General features: G+C 41.4%; 1 protein-coding gene across 4 annotated transcripts in view; it reads right to left on the bottom strand.

Annotated features, from left to right (window-relative positions):
* The window catches only part of cd68 (CD68 molecule), a 71857-nt gene extending 48609 nt beyond the window's left edge, over nt 1-23248 (bottom strand). For all 4 annotated transcript variants that reach the window (XM_028798430.2, XM_051925236.1, XM_051925238.1 and 1 more), the window contains exon 1: nt 23082-23248. In XM_028798430.2, the coding sequence (XP_028654263.2) occupies nt 23082-23133 (52 nt within the window). In that variant the 5' untranslated portion in view covers nt 23134-23248. The remainder of the gene's footprint in view (nt 1-23081) is intronic.
* Nucleotides 23249-26229: the final 2981 nt, after the last annotated feature.

The following is a 26229-nucleotide window of genomic DNA, read 5'->3' as shown; positions in this document are numbered from 1 at the left end:
TTGGTCGAAGTTCGTTAGGAGGAGTGGAGGTGAAAGCACTGGCTGAGAGAAGGGACTTTGCTGTATGGACTGTGTGTGTTGTAAAGGAACCATGTGCTGTGTGGCAATTAGTGTCCTGCCTGTCTGTGTCAGGATTAGAGCGGCTGTATGCGCCCTTGAGCATAACAATATATACATTTATAATATATTAACAATATATATATATTAAAAAGGCATAGGAAAAAAGTAAAAAAAAAAAATTAAACAAACCTTTTATAACACCCTTGAGGGTTCTGGTCATGCTCACGGGTGGATCTACTATGAAATTAATCCTTGAGGGGCCCCAAAAGCAACTTTAATCTACATTGCTTAAACATTTTAGGTGTCTACTATATGAGAAGTGGTTTTTATAAAATAATAACATTAATAATACAGTGTAATTTCACAAAAAATTATAGTTACAATAAAAATTAATATGATATGACAAAACTGTACATGAATAGGTTGCTAGAAAAAGTGCATTTTGTAAAATGTGCTTCATGTTGTATGAATTCTCATAGGTGTCTAAAATAAAAGATTATATTGACTGTGGTCCTTATTCTATGATGCATCATGCATGTATATAATATTTTCCTAATTTTCCTCCCCATTAACTTGTAAACAATAAGGCATAGGAAATTTGGATTCACACCAATGACTTTGACATGTGAGATAATCCAGTACAGCGATTTTAATCAAAATGGGAGATTTTGTAATGGTTACATTTTCTACAAATTTGTGGTGATCTGTCATGGAACAACCCCACTGAAGAAGATAACAGTGGTTACCCAAACCTCGTTGCTGGTTTTGAAGGTGCCCTCATAACAGTTCAAGCTTCAGGCCCCCAAAAATGTAGGTCAGCCACTTTGTCTGCATCGATTTGGTGGCATAATAGACAGCAAGCTTCTTCAGAGTGAGGAGCTACAGTAATTTCTTGTTAAAACTTTCGCTATAAATGAATGTAAAGACTTTCCCTTTTTTTCATACAAAAGAATTAAAATTTTCTATGATTAAGATTTTGAGACTCCTAATCAAAGCCCTCTCTTGAATACGATTTCCATTTTTCCCCTTCATTAAAGTTCATCCAATTGATTAACCCCAGATGTTCTTAAGGGTTACTTTCTAGTTTGTTTGTTTTTTTATATTCAGTCTCATCCCCTTAAAAAACAAACTAACAATGTGCCCTTTTATATGAACCTTTCTCATTGGTCATACTAAATATGACCTCCAGCAAGGGGTGTTACATTACTTTTCATACAAGTGCCCAAAAGTAGTGACTGCATGGGCATGGAAGTCAAGGAAGGAGTACCAGGAATAAGCAGTGACTGCAGTATGTTTCCTAACTGACAGGTGGCAGCAGCAAGACAGTCAAGTACCTCCTGTGCGGACCCCTGCTCTACCGTATATGATGGAATGCAGGCTATCTGGGTTTAGCAGGAGGACCTGGCCTTGAAATAGAAGTGAAGGCTCATATTTTCAGGGCAGCCTCAGGACTATTAAGAGGAGTTCCTAACTCTAGAAAAACTTTAGTTTTCAAAGCCACTTCAGCTCTGAGGCCCAGTGAGTGTAGAAATGGAAAATGAACTGAATATAAACTGTGGACTGACAGAAGAAAGAGACGACCCAGGCAGACAGGATGATTTGTGTTATCTTCTGTTTATGTTATATTTTTGTTATTCCTTCTGTGTTAGCATACTGACAAGGATTGGAGAAGCAACCAGAGGCAAACATCTAGACAGCAAAAATGATCAAAACTGGGGAGTCAAAAATACGTGTGCTAAAGCCAAAATGAGAGACAAAATGCGCAGTCAAAAATAACGTGAGCAAAAGGCAAAACCAGAGGAATGTTTAAACAAAAAAAGAGACTGTAGCAAGTGCTTTGAAAAATAGGATTGTTATCCATACCTCAGGTAAGAAAATGATCTCTTGACCAAACTTTTAATTCATCGCATCTTCATGCAAAGGTCACAGCCTCTAAATACATGACCCTAACAACGTGGCCTAAAGATGGGAGACCCAAAAATGCTGTTGATCGCTAAAAAGAAACTGGTGGCTTAAAGCAAATGAGGAAATCAAAAATAAAAGTCAGAATCATAGTCTACAAACTTCAGAAACCCCTAAAACGAGAGTCTGAAATTGGTCCGGAAGAGACAGAAAAAAGAATAGAGACCAATTCATACAGTGTCACTCTCTCTCTCCCTGTGTTTAGTACTTTGTCTTAATAAAAGGCTTTTTATCCTTTATTTTTGACTCTAGTCTCCACTTTCGCTTTTCGTCCATTTGTTTTTAATCCCCTGAAAACTGAGACTTTTGAAAACGTTCTTCAGAGCTGTATATTTCCAAAAATGCCAGCTCAGCATTGCAGTGTTAATGGGTGAAAAAGGAGAGTTTTGAAATGTTTATTACATGGAGTGGCTTTCCATAGCACTTGTTGTTTTGCTTACCTGTATGCATCTAAATTGTGTTTTTTACAGTGTGAATGCTGTGTACTGTACATGTGCAAAAGGCAAATAATTTACTGGTCTCTAAAGTTTTGCAATAAATCCCTTGGCCAGCATTGTTATGATTCTTTCAGGGATTTCTCCACGAATGAACACATGCCCAGCGTAATCGAACATCTACATTATATGTGTATTTGGTCATTTAAGTGTGGGACTTTGGTAAATGAAGAGAAAAAGCTAGTGTGGCTGGAAATCATTTTTGTTCAGACACTCATTCTCCCTGAAACAGAAGCACAGGCAGTGTATTTACATTGCAGAGTAACCTACTTCACCACTCTGTACCAAGTGAGTTCACCTTCAGAGCAGCTGGATAAGCTTCTGCCTACTGACGCCAAGGCCTCATGAGAGGATGTGAAATGGGCAAGTTTTAATTTTAATTTAATTTTTTTATTTGCACTTCATGTTGTTACACGCGGCACGGTGGCGCAGTGGGTAGCGCTGCTGCCTCGCAGTTGGGAGACCTGGGGACCCGGGTTCGCTTCCTGGGTCCTCCCTGCGTGGAGTTTTCATGTTCTCCCCGTGTCTGCGTGGGTTTCCTCCGGGCGCTCCGGTTTCCTCCCACAGTCCAAAGACATGCAGGTTAGGTGGATTGGCGATTCTAAATTGGCCATAGTGTGTGCTTGGTGTGTGGGTGTGTTTGTGTGTGTCCTGTGGTGGGTTGGCACCCTGCCCAGGTTTGGTTCCTGCCTTGTGCCCTGTGTTGGCTGGGGTTGGCTCCAGCAGACCCCCGTGACCCTGTAGTTAGGATTCAGCGGGTTGGAAAATGGATGGATGGATGGATATTGTTACACTGTGGACCCTGAGCTTCGCAATTTCGTCTATCTGTATACTTGTATATGGTTGAGATGACAATAAAATTCGCTTTGACTTTGATATACAGAAATGGGTCAAATATGCAAACTTTACACAGACTGACCAGGCTAGAATTCAAACCACAGCAGTCTGTGCAGTATAAGTGGCTATATAAAATAAAAACTGTTGACATTTCATATTCCAAGTGTGTAGTTCTGGCCTGGTCCCAATCTCATAAAAAAATAATAATAAAATAAGGCCTGGCAAAAGAACAACAGAACATAGTAGCTGCTCATCAGCAGAACCACAGACATGTAAGTGATGATTTGTTGGTCATGTGACTGAGTGCAAACATTTAAAAACATTACTTTCTAAGTAACTGATTTAAAACTCACATGAGGTGCCACACTGATAAGGAGTCGGTACAATGGCTTGTCAGTTATAAATTAAAAAAATATTGCCCAGAGCTGGAAGGAATTATTGAGTCAAACAAATGGTCACAGTACAGAGGGCAGAAACCAAAGAGTGGCAGGGGAGTGGCCGGATTAGAGTTTGAGGAAAATGGCATCTGGTTTATCCCATTGTTTTGGTTCTCAAGTACTAGGGTGTTGTACCGTGTTAGCCATTATGAATGTAGAGAAACGGCAAGCAAAATGACACCTTTTATTGGCTAACTAAAAAGATGACAATATGCAAGCTTTCGAGGCAACTCAGGCCCCTTCTTCAGGCAAGATGGTTCTCAAGATGGTTCTCAAGAAATCCGGACTTGTGCCAATGGACCATTGAACGATTTCAAGGATGTTTAATTTAAAAACAGCCAAGCATTGAACTGGTACTCCATCCAGGTGTGATTTATTGCCTCGTGGTTAATGTTGCACCTAAATTGGGGTAGTTAAGTAAGTTTCATGTTATGGGGCAGCACATTGGAGCAGTGAAAGCACTGCTGCTGTGCAATAGGAAGGCCAGCGTCCACGTCCTGAGTGTTCACGTCTGTTTGCTCCTACAGTCCAAAAACATGCAGGCTAGGTGAATTGAAATCACCCTGTAATGGACTGGCGCCATGTTCAGGAATTGTGCCTGCTCTCTGCCCTATGCTTGCTAGGATAGACTCCTATGACCCTGCTCAGGGAAATGCAGGTTTGGAGGATGAATGTTGTGTTGTTGTAGAAGATGTTAGCTTCTGTAATTTACAAATTGCAACTTGCTTGTACTTTTGTTCTGAGGGCTTCACTTGTAGTGATCAGTTTTGTACCCTTATTTTGTCACACTTGTTCCTAAACAGCCCCTCAGATGTTCACCTATTTTGTAAGTTGCTTTGGATAAAACTTCAACTGAGAAAATAAATGTAAATGTACTCTATGTTATGTTATGCATGTGTGGAGATGAAATTCACTAATACATTGTGCAAGGGACAGCTGAACCCGGCCGGGACGCCCCAAGAATTGAAGGCTACTTTTGGACACTGCCTCACCCAAGCAGCTCCCCTGGAGTATAGCGGTGCCCTGGATTCCCACAGGGCATCCTGGGACTTGGAGTTTGCTATCTCAGCCCTGTTGGGTGCCATGGGTGCCGCCAGGGAGTGCTGTGAAAGGACCTGGGGAGTCGTGCTTCTCTTATAGCCCAGAAGTACTAGGAAGTCTCAAGAACGGAAGCCCTGAAGTAGTTCTGGGCTGAAAAAAGAACTTGAATTCTACAGCTGACTCGGAAGTGTGGCAAGTCACGTGGGAGGAAGAACAGAAGCACTTCAAAGACTATTTAAAGCACTGCAAGAAACCCAGCAAGCGAGCCAGAGAGAGGTGGAGGTGAACAAAGTTTGCTGGGAGGTGTGGAGGAGAAAGAGAAAGAGAATTGTATTGTGTTCATTTAATTGTTTATTGTGGCTGTGGTGCTTGGGGAGCACTGTAGAAAGGAAGAAAGTCAATTAAAAATCTTCTTCATGCTTTTACCTGGTGTCCTGAGTGTCTGTCTGTTAGGTTTAAAGTGGCAACAGTACAAACTATTATTCACAATTGAATGGCAGTTACCATTTTTCACCACCTCACCAACCTCACTTTACTAGCAGCAATTAGGAAGTTTCAGATTTGATGGTGTTAGTTAACTTATAGTTTCATAGCAAATTTCATGGAGAGAACAAATCATTGTTCTTATCAGTCTATTCAACTCATAAGTAATTTTTTGCTATACATATCCAACATGAAAATCCTGGTCTCCAAAAATCTCTTCATAGACACAATTTTATTTCTCATAGTGAGCATTGTTATCACAAAACTCTGCAGATACAAGCTAAGCATTGCAAAATTTGAATGCAAACATACAATTAAGTATTCAACCTTTCCAATGATGTCTGACATAGTGACATTTCTAGAATGCAGCCTGTCATGGACTCTTAACCCGGTGATTGAGATTTCAGCCCAAAGCACAATACATTATACAGTAAAGTACATGCCTACTGTTCACAGTCAAATTGGTCATAGAAAATAACATTCTGGCCATCTTTCATTTGTCTAGTGCACTCTGTGCTTCACTTTTCAGACAAAGGTGACGTGATGCATTGAGCGAGTATTTCACGCATTGGGTTTGGTATGTTGCTTCACTGTTGCTTCAAAAATCCAATGTCCCTGTTTTTTTTTTCCCCACACTTATTCATGGTGGGGTTTTCTTGTTCTTCCCATGTCTGGGTTGGGTTTCCTTACAATTCACCAAAGTTAGTTTAAATGGCAATTGTGTTTTGTCAATTTTGGTGTGTGCCTCAATGGCACTCTGGAATAAACTGACACCCTGTCCATGGCTGGTTCCTGTGTTGCCCCTAATGCTCCAAGGATGGGCTGACAGACAACAAACCGGACTGAGCCAGTTTGAGAAAGTGAAATTAGGATTTTTTTTTTGTGAACAGTGGTTTGCACTGCTCAGCTTCAAAGTTCTGGGTCTAACATCTGGCCTGGTCAGTGCCTATGGTGCCTATAAAACGTATTCAGCCGCTGGACGTTTTCACATTTTATTTCTATGCAACACTCATTCTTGGTGCATTTAATAATGGCTTTTTGACATTGATCAGCAGAAAATGACTCTTTAATGTCAAAGTGAAAACAGATCCCAGCAAAGCGGTTCTAAATTAATTACAAAAGTGTACAAAATACAAGTATGTATTTTGTATATGGACCTGTGGCAGCTATCACAGCCTTTTTCTATGTGCACCGGGCACTGTCTGTCAGCTTAACACATCTGGACTCTGCCATTTCTCCTCATTCTTTGCTAAACTACTCCGACTCTGTCAGGTTTCACATTGATGGTAAGTGAACACCCTTTTTCAAGTCCTGCCACAAATTTTCATTTGGATTAAATCTGGACTCTGACCAGATCTCGGCCACTCCAGGGCATTAATGTTGTTGTTTTGAAGCCATTATTGTGTAGCTTTGACTTTATGTTTGTGGTAGTTGTCTTGTTTGAAAACAAGTCTTCTCCCAAGGCACAGATTTCTTGCAGACTGCATCAGTTTTTCCACTAGGATTTCTTGTATTTTACGCCATTCATTTTACCCTCACAAGCCTTCCAGGACCTGCTGCAGAGAAACATCTCCACAGCATGATGTGGCAACCACCGTGCTTCATTGGTGGGGATGGTGTATTTCTGATAACATGCAGCATTCAAGCGTGGCACTTAATCCCATGGTCTCATCAGATCCTAGAACCTTCTTCCAGTTTACTTCATAGTCTTCCATGTGCCTTCTGCCAGGATATCCTCTGAGTTTTTTTCTCTTTGCCACTCTCCCATAAAGCTGCAACTTGTTAAGCACCCGGTCGCAACAGTTGTCTGCACCATCTTTCCAATCTGACTGACTGTAGCTTGTAACTTTGTTTGCAGTTCTCACAGGTCTCTTGGTGGCCTCTCTCCCTTATCTTTTTCTTACATGATCACTCAGTTTTTTGGATGGCCTGCACTTGACAGATTTACAGCTGTCCCATGCTCTTTATGTTTCTTCATGACTGGATATTCGGTGAATTTCTTGTCTCCATCCTCTGACCTGTGATTTTCAATCTCCTTTTCATGGAGTTCTTTGGAGTGTTCTTGTATCTTCATTGTGTAGGTTGGTCCACCATGCTGACTCTCCACAAGCTGACCCTTCCACTTTCAGCTGTATTTAGACTAGAAGCAACTGAAACCCCAGACAGGTGACCTCCATTGAACTGATTTGGGGACTTCTAAAACCAATTAGCTGAACCAGACAGAATTAAGGTGTGTGATATTAAAGAGGGTGAATACGTATGGGATCAATCATTGTGTGTTTCATATTTTAACACTTCACAGAGGTCTGTTTCCACTTTGACATTAAGAACCTTTCTCTGACCATCAACCAAAAAAGCAAAATGAAATCCTCTTTGATCCATCCATCCATCCATCCTCTTCCGCTTATCCGAGGTCGGATCGCAGGGGCAGCAGCTTGAGCAGAGATACCCAGACTTCCCTCTCCCCGGCCACTTCTTCTAGCTCTTCCAGGAGAATCCCGAGGCGTTCCCAGGCCAGCCGGGAGACATAGTCCCTCCAGCGTGTCCTGGGTCTTCCCCGGGGCCTCCTCCCGGTTGGACATGCCCGGAACAACTCACCAGGGAGGCGTCCAGGAGGCATCCTGATCAGATGCCCGAGCCACCTCATCTGACTCCTCTCGATGCGGAGGAGCAGCGGCTCTACTCTGAGCCCCTCCCGGATGACTGAGCTTCTCACCCTATCTTTAAGGGAAAGCCCAGACACCCTGCGGAGGAAACTCATTTCAGCCACTTGTATTCGCAATCTCGTTCTTTCGGTCACTACCCATAGCTCATGACCATAGGTGAGGGTAGGAACATAGATCGACTTTTTCACCACGACGGACCAATGCAGAGCCCGCATCACTGCGAACGCTGCACCAATCCGCCTGTCGATCTCACGCTCCATTCTTCCCTCACTCGTGAACAAGACCCTGAGATACTTGAACTCCTCCACTTGAGGCAGGATCTCGCTCCCAACCCTAAGAGGGCAATCCACCCTTTTCCGGCTGAGGACCATGGTCTCGGATTTGGAGGTGCTGATTCCCATCCCAGCCGCTTCACACTCAGCTGCGAACCGATCCAGAGAGAGCTGAAGATCACGGCCTGATGAAGCAAACAGGACAACATCATCTGCAAAAAGCAGTGACCCAATCCTGAGTCCACCAAACCAGACCCCCTCAACACCCTGGCTGCGCCTAGAAATTCTGTCCATAAAAGTTATGAACAGAATCGGTGACAAAGGGCAGCCCTGCAAATGTATAAAAATAAAATGTGAAAATTTCCATGGTGAATACTTTTTATAGGTACTGCATGTGGATTTTAGCCTCTTTGCATTCTGTACAATTTAATAAACAGATTTTTATTTTGATGGGAATTGTTACATATGCATAATAGAACTAACTACATTACAGCAAGTAATTAACCATAGTACAAAATAGTAAAACGTAATAATTTGGAAGTAAAGTATCTTTCATGTTGCATTAGAGTTATTCGTTGAGTAATACGATTTTGTTCTGTTTGGCTTTGAAATTAACACGCAAATACTTTTTAAACTTTCACTTTTACTGTAAAATTTCAGTAAAAACAATTCTTTGAATTAAATTTTCATCAATATCACATTGAATTTTGATTCTGTGTTTGGACTTTCATTGTGACAATGCAACGTATAACTGTCCGTGACTGAATTTCGTTTCTTTCTCTCTATTGAATAAAATGATTTTTTCGAATGTTTGGCTCTGAGATTTGTTAATTGTCTTTGCAAAAGCTATTCTAACGGGAAACTGTTAATGTTTTAATATGAATGGCATATCAAGGACTCCTTTGTTGTCTAATGTTATCTGCGGAAGATGTTCTACATTACCTTTCATGGAAACATGCTTCTTTCTCCAGTAATTCGTGTGGTGAAAGACCAGACGGTGTTATCAGTTGTTGATATTCTTCAGGATATTGTAAGTTGATGTTTTCATGTTCCGCACCATCACCACCAACTGTTTCAGCATAGTCTATTGATACGCATTCAGTCAATTTGCCATGTAACCGATCAACATTTTTGGCATTAATTTCTTTGACTTCATTGTTTCTCGGTGCTAGGATTGCCCATGTACTCATTTTTTCTGTTGATAACCCTCCATGATGAAATTCTTTAATAAGATCTGGAGATAATAAGTCTTCTTTAATTGGGAACTTAAAGTGAGGAAAACGTTAAAATTTACAAGAGCTGAGAGAGCAGGAACTGTGTCTGACAAAAGCATTCACACGAATGAGAGGTGAGAGGACCGTGGAAGTGTTTGAAAATGGTTGAGAGGAGGGCGTGACTTGAAAAAATCTCATGGCTAAAGTCTCGCGGGACTTGAAAAAATCTCTTCAAAAAAGTCTTGTCTCGTCGCAGGATGCTTTTTATATAATAGAGAGATTTGTGGATGTTTGCCTCCTCTTATGCAGGCTCCCATCTCATGGATATGCATGTGAGGTTAACTGGCCAGCGTCAGGGAATTCAGAGTTGGTTCCCATGTTGTGTTTCATAGTGCCAGACCCTCTAACTGAATTAACCAGATTTGATAACGGAGCGATTGATAATTTGACATTTTATACAACCCTTTTTATAATGTGCCCTGTCATGGATGCTTTACAAGGCTTGTCACGTTTCATATTAACATAAGGCTATATATATTTTACAGTAAAGCTGGTGTCCACAATGAAAGGTGCTATTTGTACCCACACTAATCTTTATTTTATTTAAGACTCCATGTCATAGTCCTATCAATTACATTTATATTGTAGCCAAAGAAGGGTAAGTTGCATTTCAGGTTTTTAAATGATTTATGTGTTATTCTGCATTTATAAGGCATATTTTACAGCATGATTTATCACAAAGCTCTTTTACAAGCTAATCTGCACAACCTCCCATATCACAGAATGCATAAATATAATATTTTATGGCTTTGCCACTCATTATTTATCAGAACAATTAAAAGGCAGACAGAGGTAGTTAGTGGTCCAATCCGATTTTGTTTTGTATAGCACCTTTCACAATAACCTCCAAGCATTAAACAGAATACACAGAACAGCAATGAACAATTTTGCCTTGTAACTGTTCAGTTATGCTATATTGGGTTAATTATTTAATCAAGCACTGTGTCTGTGGTTTTAGTGCCTTATGGATTGGGTTGCCATGGCAATACAGACCATGAAGAACCAATACTCTACAGTTTTAAATGAAACAAGATATATAAAAAATATTTTTGTTTCTTTATATAGCATAAGAGGCTCACAGTTCCTTCCATTAGGAATTCAAACTGCAGCTAATCATATTAAGTAAGTTATGGCAGCCTGATGGCAACTGTAGTTAACTCTGTTGCCTCCCCAGTCCAGAGTCCCGATTTCAAATCCCTGCTCAGGCCTTTATTATTATTATTTTTACAAGATGACTCACAACATTTCAGATACAACTGGTTTACATTTCTTTTGTTTTTCCATTTGGCACACAGGCAGGTGAAGTGACTTGCTCAGAGTCACACAGTGTCTGTAGTGGGATTTGAACCCACGCCCTCAGGGACTGAAGTCCAAAGCCTAAACCACTACTCCACACTGCCGGCCCGCTTATGGGGTTTGTCCATTCTCCCCTTGTCTGTGTTGGTTTTCTCCCTTGTCCTGAAAGACATGGAGGCTGGACTCACTGGTGGTACTAATGCTGGGCCAGAGTGAGTGAGCATGGCTGTGTGAGTGTGCCCTGTGGCTGACTGGTATCCCATCCTGTCGTTGTGTCTGAACTGTGAAACTGTATTGGCATATTCATGTGATTTGGATGAGGCAAGTATACTAGGCTGGCATAACTGATGGCAAGAATGATAATCCAACAGTGGGGAAAGCAGAGAGACCTGGCCACGAAGGTGGTGTGTGCACTCTCTGCTGTTGTGCCTTTGTCCCCACAATCACCACACATCCATGTACAGTGCCAGCTGCTGGGCTTACCCTGTTAACAATAGTTAAGTCTGCCAAGTGGATAGTGTACATAGTAATACTTCCTTACTGTACTATTTTAACAATATTTCTATATTACTTGAGTATAAAGTTTTCTGTCAACTTTCACTTTTACTTCACTACATTTTCAACTGCAAATGGCTACTTTTACTCTGATATATTTTGCCAGACACATTTGTTTCTGCAACATTAAACCAGAAGGCAAATTTGCTACTGGGTTGGTTCCATTAACTGAATGGGCCAGGAAGTGCCCATTTTTCAAAGTTCTGCTGCCACCTCTGATCCAGTCTAGATGAGAGTTCAACTCCTCACATGACGAAATGCAGTGCAGCACTCCTACTTCCTTCTGTGACTGTGCTGTGTGACACTTTCTTATCTTGAAAATGACAACAAAATGTCGAGTGATCAGAAGAAGAAAAAAAAACAGGCACTTCTTAAATTCTGGTCAGTGACAAGTGGGTTTGATGGCTGCAGATGTGCTGCAGATGTGTGATGTGTGTTCTCAGCACAGTCACAGCTCCATTACTGTTTAGCTGAATGAGGCTAGCAGAGCAACAGGAAACAAAGCCATACTCTTATGGGAACCCAAAACTGACAGTACAAATGCATTTTTAAAATGTAGGAAATATATTTTGGCAATGAAAGTGACTGCGGCTCCTGTTTATAAAATATTTGCTTAACCTCTGCACTTGAGAGAGTGGACCACCCACATTATGAACAAGTTTCACTAATCTTTAACTCTGTATTCATTTTACATTGTCTCACTTCAGGTGCCCTGTTTGTGTGAACATGAAGAAGAGCCAGGCAATGGATACCTGAGGATGTGCAAAGTCTGCATTTTAGAATGAGATGTGATCAGGAGTGGTCTGGAACTGATGATAGACAAACATGTTAGACAATCGCCTCTATTCCAGTGCAATCTGCATAACAAGGTTATAGGATTGTCGAGTAGAAAGCAGGAACTAATGTCAGCCTGCTGCATTCTGTGTATTTATATATTTGTGGGCAGCATGGTGGTGCAGTGATTAGCGCTGCTGCTTCACATATTCTGAGTTCTAATCCCCTGTCTGGTTTTTGTTGGTGTGTACGCTACACATCTTTCTCATGCCTGCATGTCTACGTGTGTTTTGCTTTAGCTAATCTGATTTTCCTCACACATCCCCAAAGACTCCATATGTGCGCTAATTGTAACGGATTAGAGAAGCCAGGATATACTGTAGCTTACTAAAAAGGATTAAGAAAGTGATGTTATGTTATCCATCCCTCTTATCCAGATCAGCGTCACAGGGAACCTGAGGCCTTTCCCAGCTAGCACTGGGTGCAAGGCAAGAACAATCCCCAGACAGGGTGCCAACCCATCACAGGGTGAACACACACACACACACGCACACACACATTTACCATCCACAGTCCACCAAACCTGTATGTCATTGGACTGTGGGAGGAAACTCAAGTGGACACAGGGATCATGCATACCCCATGACACTACCACACTGTAACTAGTATGCCATCCAGCACATTATGCAATTGACATTCATACAGTTTACGATTTTAAGATCATCCACACCTCATTCCTCATAATTCACGGTCATAACAGAAAAAAAAAAACAGGTAAGCCACATTCACCCGTCTGCTTTCTTGCTCCTGAGGCCTTAAAGATCTTGATAATTAGGCGTCTGAGTGACTAGTTCAGCTCACGTGCCCAGGTGAAGACTGTGAGTCACACTTTGCTTTTATTAAATATTTCTAAATTCCTCCTCTTAGCCAAATTCCTGTAATCCAAACCCTAATGTTCTTCAAGGAAAGGACTCCTCCATTTTATCAGCTTTTCAGGAGTTACAAATTCCGTGGGCAAAGTACATTTCATTGGATGTCGTAATTGGTAGCAATGGCTTCCACTGCAGATAGGAAGAGAGAGAAGTAGAAAGAATCTGCATGCCAGCCATTTGAGTCAAACCCTTGTTTTTCTTTTATTCCTTTTTCTTGTTCATTTTTTCCTTCTTTCTCTTTCTTATCATCCTTTTTTTTGTTGTTGTTTATTTTTTCTTTCTTAAGCGCTTGCTGCCTCTGCTTTAGTGATAAGAGCTGTGTACACAGCTGCTGGCTCACTTCACCTGTTTTTATGCCTGTTTTTACGCCTGGGTTATCCTTGCAGTACTCCTACTTCCCCTCACATCCTAAACATAGACCCCTGACTTACTAAATAATTAAGAGTCTACACTGTGGAGGACTACCATCCCACCCAGAGTTAGTTCTTGTTGGGTGTAAGATGTGGCTGTGATGCATTCTGGGCCTCACAGCAACAGGTTTTGAAAAGGAATAAATGGAGCAGATTGTGGGGTGCCACCTCCAGACTAAAATAAAACACTAACAACACTTTTAAGCAAAGCAACTTACAACATTTGAGATACAATTGGTAATATTTCTTTTTTTCCAATAGGAGCACAGACAGGTGAAGTGACTTGCTCAGTGTCTCACAGTGGTGGGATTTGAACCCACAAGCTCAGGGTGTGAAATCCAAAGCCTTAACCACTATGCCATACTGCCTGCCTACCCAAGCCACAAACCAGCTACTCAAAACATGGAGGTTCCGAGTATGGCATCACTTATTTGAATCCATGCTCTCATTTTTCTCTAATTCTGACGCCAACCAAAGCATGAAATTTAAGTGACACCTCTTAGCAGTAGAAAGCCTTTAATGGACAGGCAAATCTAAATCCTACCAACTGTGTCCCTTACTCTTCTTCTCTTGAATTTATCAGTAGCTATAAGTGGCACACACGGTTATTAAATGTAGCGTGGCACAATGGATAGTGCTGCTGCTTCACTCACAGACTCTCCTGGGTTTGACTCTTGTCCCCATTTGTTGTCCTGTGTCACAGAGTGTTTCATTGGGATAAATGGATGAAGGTTACGCTACTGGTGAACCTTCATTGAAAGGCAACTGCTATATGTGCACTCCTACGTTAGTTAAATGCTGGGGAAGCGGCATGGTAATGAACTAGTGGGGGGGTGCCACGATAGAAATCAGATGGGGTAAGCGCAAGGAGAAGGAAAAGAAACTAAAGGGAGAAAAAGAATGATTCCATTCCGAGAGTCTGAGGACGGATGTCATCAAGTCTGCTGAGCTGCGTGAGGGAGCAGGACGGGTGGCTGTCAAGGAGCTCCGTGGGGTGGCAGGATAAAAGCCTGCTGAATTACTGGTACAGGGCAGAGGTGACTGGTGGAGAGTCACTGCAGGAAGGGGGAACCGATGTTGCAGCATCGGTGAGGAGAGGGCAGAACTGGTGGAGATTATTGAGGTCTTTGTCAGAGAGGTGGCTCTGTGGTAACCTCGCTCAGTCAGACGACAGGCTCTGCGGGTACCGATTGAGGTGGCAGAATGTGATGCTGAGGGATTTGTTTCAATGTTCTGAAAAGAAAATGGAATGCTTCATGTATGGATTTTAGATGCATATCATTTATGTTTTCTGTTTTATTGGAAGTTCGTATATTTTTTATTTAATTTGATGCACTGTGGCACTTTAATTCTAAGTTTTCAATAAACACTGTACACTTTCTACATTGAAAAGTCATGTCTCCCTCCTCACTTGCTTCTGGTCCTACAAGATGCTCCAGCAGGGCTTGGTGCCCACTGGCTGCAGACATCAGTGGTGTCTGAGTAGAGCTGCATGGTCTCCCTACATGTGCATTTGACCCCCCCCCCCCCCTTTAGTTTGTATCCCACCTCTCAAAAATGTGCAGCTGAGCTTAATTGGCCAGTGTGAGTGGGCATGAGTTAGCCCTGCTAAAGACTGGCAGCCTGCCCAGTTGGTTGTTTCCTGTGTTGCACTTAGTGCTTCTGGGACAGGCTACCACTGTGAATTGGACTGAGAATGCCACATTTATGTTTTTATAATTTAATATGCAGGTGTAAATATTCATGCATATATACTGTATATCTTGTGAAATTTGCTTTCAATGTCATTTTTAAAATCTGCATTTTTATGATACACATTCACCCATCCATTTTCTAAGCTAATCCAGTTCAGAGTTGTAGGTAGCTGGTGCCAAGCCCAGCAGCATTAGGCACAAGGAGGACACCAGTTCACATTTACATTTATTTGCTTAGCAGATGCTTTTATCCAAAGTGACTTACAAAAGAGGTCAACATAATCGAGTAACATCAGACTGCGGCCTGTTTGTTTAGTAAGTGTAATAGGATGGGTAAGAAAAGCTAACTGCCACTAGTGAAAAGATGTAATAACTCATACATTTACAATCAGATTATTATCAATAAAGCAATTAAACTTAAACAAATTAACCAAGAATATAAAGTATCGCAGTGCAAAGTTTGTTCTTCCTCTTTTCAATCAGACAGATATTTACAGAACAGGTCTTCAATCGCTTCTTAAATACACAGAGGCAGTCAGCAGTATGGACAGAGGTGGAAAGCACGTTCCACCAACTAGAAACCACATATGAAAAGAGTCTGGAATGAGACTTGATGTCACATAGAGGTGACATCACCAGACACTGTTCACTGGCAGACCTGAGTGGGCGAGCAGGCGTATACCACTTCACTAGCGTCTCCAAATACTCAGGTGCTGACCCATTGACTACTCTGTAGGAGAGCGAAAGGGATCTGAACTTAATGTGTGCTGCTTAATGTGTGCGTCAGGTAGCGACCTGAAGAGAGGAGTGGCATGTGCCCATCTGGACTGGTTAAATACAAGACGGGTAGCTGTATTTATGATCACCTGCAGCAGCTTGATAGCACATATGGGTATACCTGCCAGAAGCGAGGTGCAGTAGTCTAGACGCAACATAACCAAAGCCTGGACCAGGAGTTCACACACCCACCAGCTCAATTTAGAGTTACAGACTCATTTAACACATCTTTAAGATGTGGGACAAAACCAAAGTACCTGGAGAAAAACCCACACAGACACTAGGAAAGGCCCGGAGTTTAAACCCAGAATCTGTGAGGCAGTAGTGCTAACCCCTGCACCACTGCATAGTCACATAAAACATTTTGTTACCTGAAATTTCAGATTTAAAACTGGCCACTGCATCACCCAGTCACACTGTTTTAACATATCAATAGCAAATTGTGAGATAAAAATATTAAACTGGCACTTTATTTACAGGCTTCTGTTACCGGATTGCATGCAGCACACATTCTTTTCTGCCTGGCCATGCCATTAAGTCCTGCAAAGGAGCAGCATTTCCGTACATTCGCTTCTAGCCTTACATACAATGCTGCTGAGATAATAATAATGCAGATATGTTTAATTCAATAAAATAAGTATTGTGTTAGGTTACTCCTTGCTTTAAAAAGTAATCAGACTACGTAAGGCACATTACTCCCAATACTGCTCCAGGGATTGTGCTGCAGATTTTAGCACTGTACATTCAGCTCATCAACATAAATGTATTCATTTCTGAAATATCGAGACAGATTATTTCATCCAGGAGAACGAAAATTTGCCAGATTTAATTTTGTGGACACTTCTAACTGTGCTTTGCGGCACTAAAATCTGTGTAGGCAAACAGAGTGCAATGGACATGCGCAGAGTACAGAATCCGTATATGTCAGTCAACGGTCATCTTGATGATAAATAAAAATAGGGAAATGTTCAAGGGACTCTTAAAAACAAGTGATCAGCTGTTTGATCATTCGCAGGAGGAGTGATTATAAGCAATCCACAGCAAACTGAGAATGTCTTGTACCAAAAAAATGAGTAAACTAACTCATAAATCTACTCTGTATATATATATATATATATATATATATATATATATATATATATATATATACAATCTTAAGTCTAAGAGTGCAACGATTTTGTGCAATGATTTCATGGCACGTTTTTTGTCACGCTTTAAAGCTGGCTTATTTTAAAACCTACATCTATATGTTTGGTGTCATTCTTTTCAGAATTTATCGAACTTTAATATAATGTTAGATTTCCATCCATCCATTTTCCAACCCGCTGAATCCGAACACAGGGGTCTGCTGGAGCCGATCCCAGCCAACACAGGGCACAAGGCAGGAACCAATCCCAGGCAGGGTGCCAACCCACCACAGGACACACACAAACACACCCACACACCAAGCACACACTAGGGCCAATTTAGAATCGCCAATCCACCTAACCTGCATGTCTTTGGACTGTGGGAGGAAACCGGAGCAACTGGAGGAAACCCACGCAGACACGGGGAGAACATGCAAACTCCACGCAGGGAGGGCCTGGGAAGCGAACCCGGGTCCCCAGGTCTCCCAACTGCGAGGCAGCAGCGTTACCCACTGTGCCACCGTGCCGCCCTGATGTTAGATTTTCAGATTCTTATTCTGTTTTGAAATTATAACCTAAAAAATATCAAGAACTCACGTCCCGCGAGATGAGACTTTGGGCCAAAAGATTTAACCACGCCCAGGGGCCGGGCGCCAGCACACACCAGGGACTTAGGATCGCCAATGTACCTAACCTGCACGTCTTTGGACTGTGGGAGGAAACCAAAGCACCCTGAGGAAACTCATGCAGACAAGGGGAGAACGTGCAAACTCCACGCAGGGAGGACGCGGGAAGTGAACCCGGGTCTCCTAACTGCGAGGCAGCACCTCTACCAACTGCGCCACCCATAATTAAATTATTTTTGATAAAAACAATTTTATTATGTGCAACCGATGTACATAATTTTTCATTTTAAACGGACGTGTCATTTTTTTCAGTGTACCTGACAATTACTTCTATCTATATGTGTAGTACTAGTACTAGGGTGTTGTACCGTGTTAGCCATTATGAATGTAGAGAAAAGCCAAGCAAAATGACACCTTTTATTGGCTAACTAAACCTCGAAAGCTTGCATATTGTAATCTTTTTAGTTAGCCAATAAAAGCTGTCATTTTGCTTGGGTTTCTCTACATGTCTATATGTGCAAATGCAACGTGTGCATCTTTAATATTGTTTTTTGTATCAGTATGCTGCTGCTGGAGTATATGAATTTCCCCTTGGGATTAATAAAGTATCTATCTATCTATCTATCTATCTATCTATCTATCTATCTATCTAAATCCAGCTATGCATTCCTGGCCTCCCTTTTACCATAACATGATCGCAGAGCCTAAGACAGCAGCATTAGGTGTCCACTAACGCACTGATCATAAACTGCGCATTTCTCTTTCTTTTTTTCTATCAATGCACTTTGATCGATTTATTGTGTTTCAGGGCGGAGGAAGCAAAACGCACAGGCATCGCTGCAGCTACACGATACAGCGGTCTGCAGCCGAGCAGCAGTTGTGCCAGTAGGTGGGTGCAGGAGACCCCCGTGCACTACAAAGGGTGCAAGCTCCGCTCACACAAAGGCGGATATAAAGAAGAATCCATCCGTCAAGCGCTGCGCAGGCTGTAGCAGCTTCCGTTTAGTTTTCTCCTCTCTTTCAAAATTGCTATGGGAAGCGTCTGCGTGATGAAGTGACTTCTCCTCGGTCAGCAGACACGAAAGTAAAATCAGCGAGAGGAGCCGCAAACCGAGCTCAATAACAGAGCGAGTCACGGGACCTTTTCACGAAAAGTAGGAAGTGAAGTCTTGACAGGTAAAGCGACACATTGGCCACCGCACCCCTTCGAACTCGAAACTGAGCGTCACGCGGCCAGATGCACACCGGACGACGGACGTACGTTGACCGACAATAACACTTTAATCAAAGAAAAAAAAAGAAGGAAATGAAAACGAGTGGCGTTTAGTGTGTCCGCTTTCTTCACTTCCTTAGTGAGAGCACTACGGCTTTTATTCACTTGAAGTCATAAAAGGAAAAAAAAATCATAAAAGTCGTGTAGATTTGTTTTTTAAGAGTGTAGAGTTGGTCTTTAAAACCAAAAAGGTGCAAAGTGTGCGCACTCGAAAAAGTTTACAAAGCTAAGCCGAAGACGGACAAATTTCCAAATATGACGATCGGCGGAGGATTTTAAAGAGCACGAGCAAAGGTGACAGCTAATCATCTCCACCTCCAACCCCTCTCCTTACAAAAGAAATCCATGAACAACATACAAAGAGAAACGTGAATCTCATAAACCGCCCGAGTCAGAAATCGAACATCGGGACTGGGACCAACAGTCCCATAGAGGGTTGTGACTCTCCCCAAAATCAAGTTTAGAAATACATAAATGAATCGCTGACTTCTACGTGTCAATTCAAATGTGCATTTTGATGCTATACTTGCACAATTTAAGGTGACGATTAACCCAAAAGTAAGCTCATCCAGGTTTGGTTTCTGCCTTACAAATAACCTGATTCGGCAAACACACACGCACACAAAATGCATATTTGGGTTGAATTATTTATAGTAATATGCACTGGTCATGATATGAAAAAGAAATGGATGCTGTAAACTTAAGAAACAGAAAGAAAACCGAAAGGGTACACTAAATATCAGGATGGTGTGGTGCTTCACGCTTTTTAATAGAACTCTAAAGGGGAATGTGAAACTCCACAAATGCAAAATAGAAACAGTGCGTGACAGGTGTAAACAAAAACACCACTGTAAATGGAAATATGAGAATAAATGTAAAAATACCCCTCAAAAAAACCCTTAAAGGAATAAGTTGATAGAAAACAACATGAAATAGTGAAATAGACTGCCATCCCATCCCATGTTCTTGTCTCTTATGTGTATTTAGAGCAGTGTCATAAGGCAACCATTTTCGTTCCTGAAAGAACTGTCCACATGGAGGTCCCAGAAAAAAAAACTTTTATTTATTTAGATCAGTAACAGGGTCCATAAATAACCAATGAATAGATGATAGCAGATTTATGAAATCCAGCTGGGTTCCTGATTTGAAAAAGGACTCTTGCTGCATGCAATCACACAGACTAAGTTCACGGTTGTGATCGGTTGTATTCTGCTCGGTAGCCTACTAATATTACGTTTCTCTTTTATCTGCATGTTAAGAAAATTCTTAAAGCTCAAAGAATGAATTTCATATGCAAAGGTGCCTCCCCAGAATGAAATGGTTCTTTGTCAGGCAACAATTCTACAAGGAACCAATCAACGGAGTAAAGTAAGTAAGGAACCAGCATTTTTAAGAGTGAAGAACATGGCTGGGATGTATTCTGAATCTCACAGCAATGGATTCTGAAAAATAATGAATAGAACGAAATGGAGGTGCCACCTGGATATGGGTCCAGACTACAATAAAACTAGTGCCTCAAAACATTGAGCTTCAGAATGTGAATGGGAATGTTGAATGGTTTCTGTTAGTGCATTCTCACATCATTTCTAACCCACCCAATCCAGACTAGGGTCACGGGGGTGCTGGTGCCCAGCCAAGATAGCATAAGTTAGGAACAAACAATGGACAGGGTGCCAGTCCATCGCAGGACGAAAACACACACACACACAAGCCAATTTAGTACTGCCAATTCAACTGAGATGCGTGTCTTTGGACAGTGGGTGGAAACTAAAGTGTCCTGAGGAGACCTACACAGACATAAGGAGAACATGCAAGCTCTATGGACAGAGGACCAGTGTACCACCGAGCACCTCCTCACATTAACATAATGAAATTTACGTACACATTACTATAAAAATAAATAAGTTGTACACCTGCCCTGGATAAGCAGGTTAAGAAGATGGATGGATGGATATAGAATAAACAGATAAAAGACAAGCAGAAAATTTCATAGATAGATAGATAGATAGATAGATAGATAGATAGATAGATAGATAGATAGATAGATAGATAGATAGATAGATAGATAGATAGATAGATAGATAGATAGATAGATACTTTATTAATCCCAAGGGGAAATTCAGGGTATGTAGTATGGAAACACACATTCATTAAATTATGTGTTTTTACACATGTTCAAATACAGTACATATGCATAACAAACACACATATATACAGCACAAATACATCCAAACAGCATATAAATGATGTATATATGTATATAATATATACATATATGCATCTATCCATCCCCCAATTTCCTAGCCCACTTATCCAGGGCAGCTTGCAGGACAACTGGAGCCTATAAGTAACATTAATATTTCACACTGCCCATTATTTATTTTCTGAACCCATTTCTTCCAATACCAGGGGGTCATCCACCATGAATTGAGCACAAGGCCAGTCCTAAAATGTGTGCAGGTCCATTACAGGGCATAACACACTCCTACTGGCCCTAAAATTAGCCCAACCTGTATGCCTTTGAAATATGGAAAGAACCCGGAAAAGAACCCACTTACACATAAGGAGGATATCAGACCTGTTTTCACAACAACTGACCATTCAGCCCAACAAAACTCGCCAATCCTAGCTATTTAATTCCTCTAAAATAACATTTGAAGGTCCCTGAAGTCCTGCTGTCTACTTATTCCAAGTGTCTGTGGTTCTCTGTGAGAAGAAAAACTTAAAGTTTATGTGAAATTTACCCTTAACAAGTTTCCAACTGTGTTCCTATGTTCTTGATAAATTCATTTTGAATTTAATGTGTTCGGTCCACTGGACTAATTCCCTTCATAATTTTAAACACTTCAGTCATGTCAGTTCTAAATATTCTTCTGCTTAATCTGAAAAAGCTCACCTCCTTGAGTCTCTCCTCATAACACATACCCTGAAGTCCTACAATTATAATCGCTCTTCTCTGGACTTTCTTCTTCTACACAGAAGGTGACTAGGCCATTGGTCACAACCCTTGACGCTTAGACTGTGTGATCTACTCATGCATACATCTGTCAATATATTTTTATTTTTTTAACCCACTTTTTCCCATTTATGATCAAGGGGTTTGAGCAAAAAAGTGTTGGACCAAAATCTGAATGTTGTACCAGTCAGTTACCTACCAATGAATTCATACTGGGTCAGTTTACAGCCATTAATTAACCTAACCAGTGTATTTTTTGTATACAGGAGGAAAAGGAAGGCACGGTGGTAGTGCTGCTGCCTCGCAGTATGGCGACCAGGGTTCCTGTCCTGGTGTGGACTTTTCAGTTTTCCCCATGTTGGTGTGGGTTTCCTCCCACAGTCCAAAGATATGCAGGTTAGATGAGGTGGCAACACTAAATTGGCCTATGTGTGTGTTTAGTGTATGTGTGTGATGGCCCTGTGCCCTGCTAGCTGGGTAGGCTCCGGCCCCCTGTGATCCTGTTCTGGATTAAGTGGGTTAGAAAAGGACATGACATGAAGTATTTATGCAATGTAACTGTCCACCAATATGCATACATTCAGGATGTATTCCTTGGTTATATAGAAGCACTGAACACATCATAAAATATGTATTTACATCATTATATACGTTACATATTTTAAAACATAATAGCGTAACAACAAACAGGAAGAGACCAATACACGATATGCCATGGAGGCGACACAGAGCCGTTCGCAGACATTTAAGTGACAGGCCAAAGAAAAAAGAACTGAAGAAAGTGGAGACTCTGCCAGTGAAGCCGACTTCATGCAGAATGCCGAAAAGTGAATGAATGAATTAACACGTAGACTTCATTTACAAATGCAAATAAGCTGGCTGATTGAACTGCTACTATAACCAAAATTGGAACTAAGAAAATGAAAAAAGTATTTCAGCACAAGAATGAAAACCTCGAAGGAGTAACTGAGAACATAACGTGACCTCAGTGATTGTGATTGTACTGAACGTTTGCTGTAAACTGCAAATTGCGGCAAAACGACACTTACTTGATTATGTTGCCCGTGAAACACTGAAACATAAAGCAAGTGACAAGTGAATTCACGAAATAATTAATTAGGAAAAGTTTAGTTACCGGACACGGCTGCCAGGACGGCGCAGACGACTACGATCGCTCCGCTTTTCATTTTCTCCAATAAATGTCGTATGAGAAGTTGAATCCTGCTCTTGCACGCTGCCTGCTCACGTTCTGTCAGCACCGACAAGAAGGAAATGTAGAAGTGACAAGAATCGTTCACTGCGCGCTCTCTTATCCAAACACTCCTCCCACTAGAGTAACGCAATCGCTCTTAAAAGGCACCGTGCTGTTGGCTGCTAAAAAAAAATCCAGACAAAAAAACGAAGCTATTTTTTTCCCAACTGCTCAACTCAGATTTTCCGGGACCCCAAACGTCCCCCACCCCAACTAATCCGTTAGACGTGCGGCACAAAAAGGAGCCATCAGAACAAACTCGACAGATAGAAGCGCCTGTTCTGTGTGATATGCGATGATGGGTTGACAGTTGACCCACATAAGAACCACGGCCATTGCCCCCCACGCGACAAATGCATGTTAAACCTCTCTGAATTTGGGGTCTCCAACCAAGAGCTACAAAAACACCTTAGTAACCGTGTATGCGCTCTGATCAAGTTCGATTGACGGTATTCTCTTTTGCATATTTCACTTGTTTCGTTTCATTCTGACTGTCTGCGGAAGCGCAGCGACTTATATTTTAAGTTTCGTTTCGGGGGAAAAGCCGCAAGGTGGGATGGGAGTTGAGAGGGGCAGGGGTCTGGCAGTGGGGGAACATAAGGGTCCCGCTGAGCTGTCACAAACGCAGATTGACATTTTTCTGCGTTCGTTCGTTTATTCATTTTTAAACGCATTTATTTTAGATTTGGAATCAACCAATCCTAAACAGAGGGCTTGGTAGATACAGTATAATATCCATCCATCCATCCATCCATCCATCCTCTTCAGCTTATCCGAGGTCGGGTCGCGGGGGCAGCAGCTTGAGCAGAGATGCCCAGACTTCCCTCTCCCCAAGATACAGTATAATATTAAAAGAAAAGTCCAAGTTAAATTGGCACTAAACGATCTACTTTGCGGGGGAAAAAAATCGAAAGAACTTCATTCAAACAGTGATGAGCCCATGTAGACTGCCTCCACTCTGGGAATATGAAAGTAAAACTTCCGTCAGCACATCCCAAATTCCACTTGTGCGGACAGGCCATCGTTCCAGAACTGTAGAGAGTTGAGCCAAGTTAGTCCACTGAATCTATATTATATATATAAAAGGCAAATACTTCTGACTCACTCATCACGAAATCTCCCGAACCATGAGGACTTGGGACTTGAAATTTGGAATGTAAGTTACCCTTGGCCCATAGGTGCTCGCTAAGAAACGGTTTTAAAAATTTCGTGATCCAAGCGCGTTCTGTCTGTATGTCTGTCCGCTTTTCAAGAGAGAATTATTTAACGGATTTAGATCTGGTTGTTTTCTATTATTTGCTTGAACTTTTTTGCTACTTATCTCATCGGGCTAAGTATCATAGTTCGCTTGCGGTACCGATGTATTTATGCAAATCCAAGAGAGTGGCTGTGCGACGAGAGCAGGAGGGCGGGGCCTTCCTCATTCACTCGCCAGCCTCTGTTCAAGTTGGTCTTTGTCTCGCCACGTGTTGTGTGCACCTAGCTAGCGACACCTGTTTATTCAACAGACATTATTAAGGAGTAACGTTTGACGTTTTTTAGAGAGAGATCAGAAATCCATGTGTTTTAGAAGGTAGTTGCTGATTGCCGGAGATATCACGGCCATTTGCTTTTCTCCCCACGTTGGGAACGCTCTCCTGTCAGAGGTGAACACGATCAGGTACAGTGCCAGCGTCTATTGATGTTTAAAGTTTGTCCTGTTTCATTACTATGCGGGCGAAGCCACGGGGTACAGCTAGTAACTTTTATCTAAGAGTGTATACAAATAACAATCATTTCAGAAACCAGGAGCATAACTGAACAAGTGTAATGGAAATAAGATAAAGAATACACCAGCTGAGCTGCTGGGAGCTCTCTGTTAAGTACAATTCAATTTTGCGTTTTAATACATTCTTGTTCCATATGGTGCCAGACAGTGATGTGATAATGCTACAACAACTACTTGTAGCAATCCTCATTGCATTTTCCCCACATATTTGCTTTGATTTTGGGGAAGAGCTATAGAAGTCTATACAAGGTACCAGGTCAGACGAGTAGGGTGAGACATCCAAAAGGCTGAACCCAGAGGCACCAATGAAGAGGATGGTCTTGGTGGCTCTATGTGCAGGAGTGTTGTAGTGAAGGAAACAGTCACTGAAGTTGCACTTGGGGCACCCTCTCCTGGGATTTTGGAAAATTTAAGACAAATGTTTCTTTGTGTAGACATTTGATGGGATGGCGACAATAATTCTCTCATGAGAGAAGACAGTGTCAAATATCACCTTGATGGAACACTTCACATAACAGACTTTCTTTGCCAGTGGTAAAATGGTAAAGCATGAGCACTTGTTTGTTCTCACTAGAGAAGTTCACTTGCGGGCAGCACACTGCATTCATTTCTACTTTTATTTCTTTTCTCCACAATTACCTACAAACCTGAAAATTTCAGGAAGTTTTTGGTAATGATTATATAAGAGGTCCTAAAAAAATCAACCAAAGGAAACAAATTCAAAAGTCTATATAAATGGACATTTAGAACTCCTTCGTGCAACAAGTACTAATGATAGTACTACTACAACTACTACACCTACTACTATGACCAGTACTACTAGTACAAGTTCTACTGTGACAAGTACTATCATTACCACCAGTACTACTATACCTACAGCTATGACAAGTACTACAACAACAAGTACTAAGTACCACTACTACTACAAGTACCACTACTATTACAACAACAACAAGTTCTATTACTATACCTACTACTACTACTACTACTACTACTACTACTGCTACTATTAAGTACTACTACTACTATTAAGTACTACTACTATACCAACTACTGCTACTACTACTACTACTACTACTGTTAAGTACTGCACTACTACTATACCAACTAGTGCTACTACTACTACTACTGCTACTACTACTACCACTACTACTACTGTAAGTACTACTACTATACCAACTACTACTACTACCACAATTACTACTACTACAAGTACTATATCAAGTTCTAAGTACTACTACTACAACTACTACTGTGGAAAGT

Source organism: Erpetoichthys calabaricus, chromosome 3, assembly GCF_900747795.2.
Source record: "Erpetoichthys calabaricus chromosome 3, fErpCal1.3, whole genome shotgun sequence".
Taxonomy (NCBI): Eukaryota; Metazoa; Chordata; class Cladistia; order Polypteriformes; family Polypteridae; genus Erpetoichthys; species Erpetoichthys calabaricus.
Note: the sequence above shows the minus strand (reverse complement) of the source record. Positions and strands in the feature narration are given on the sequence as shown.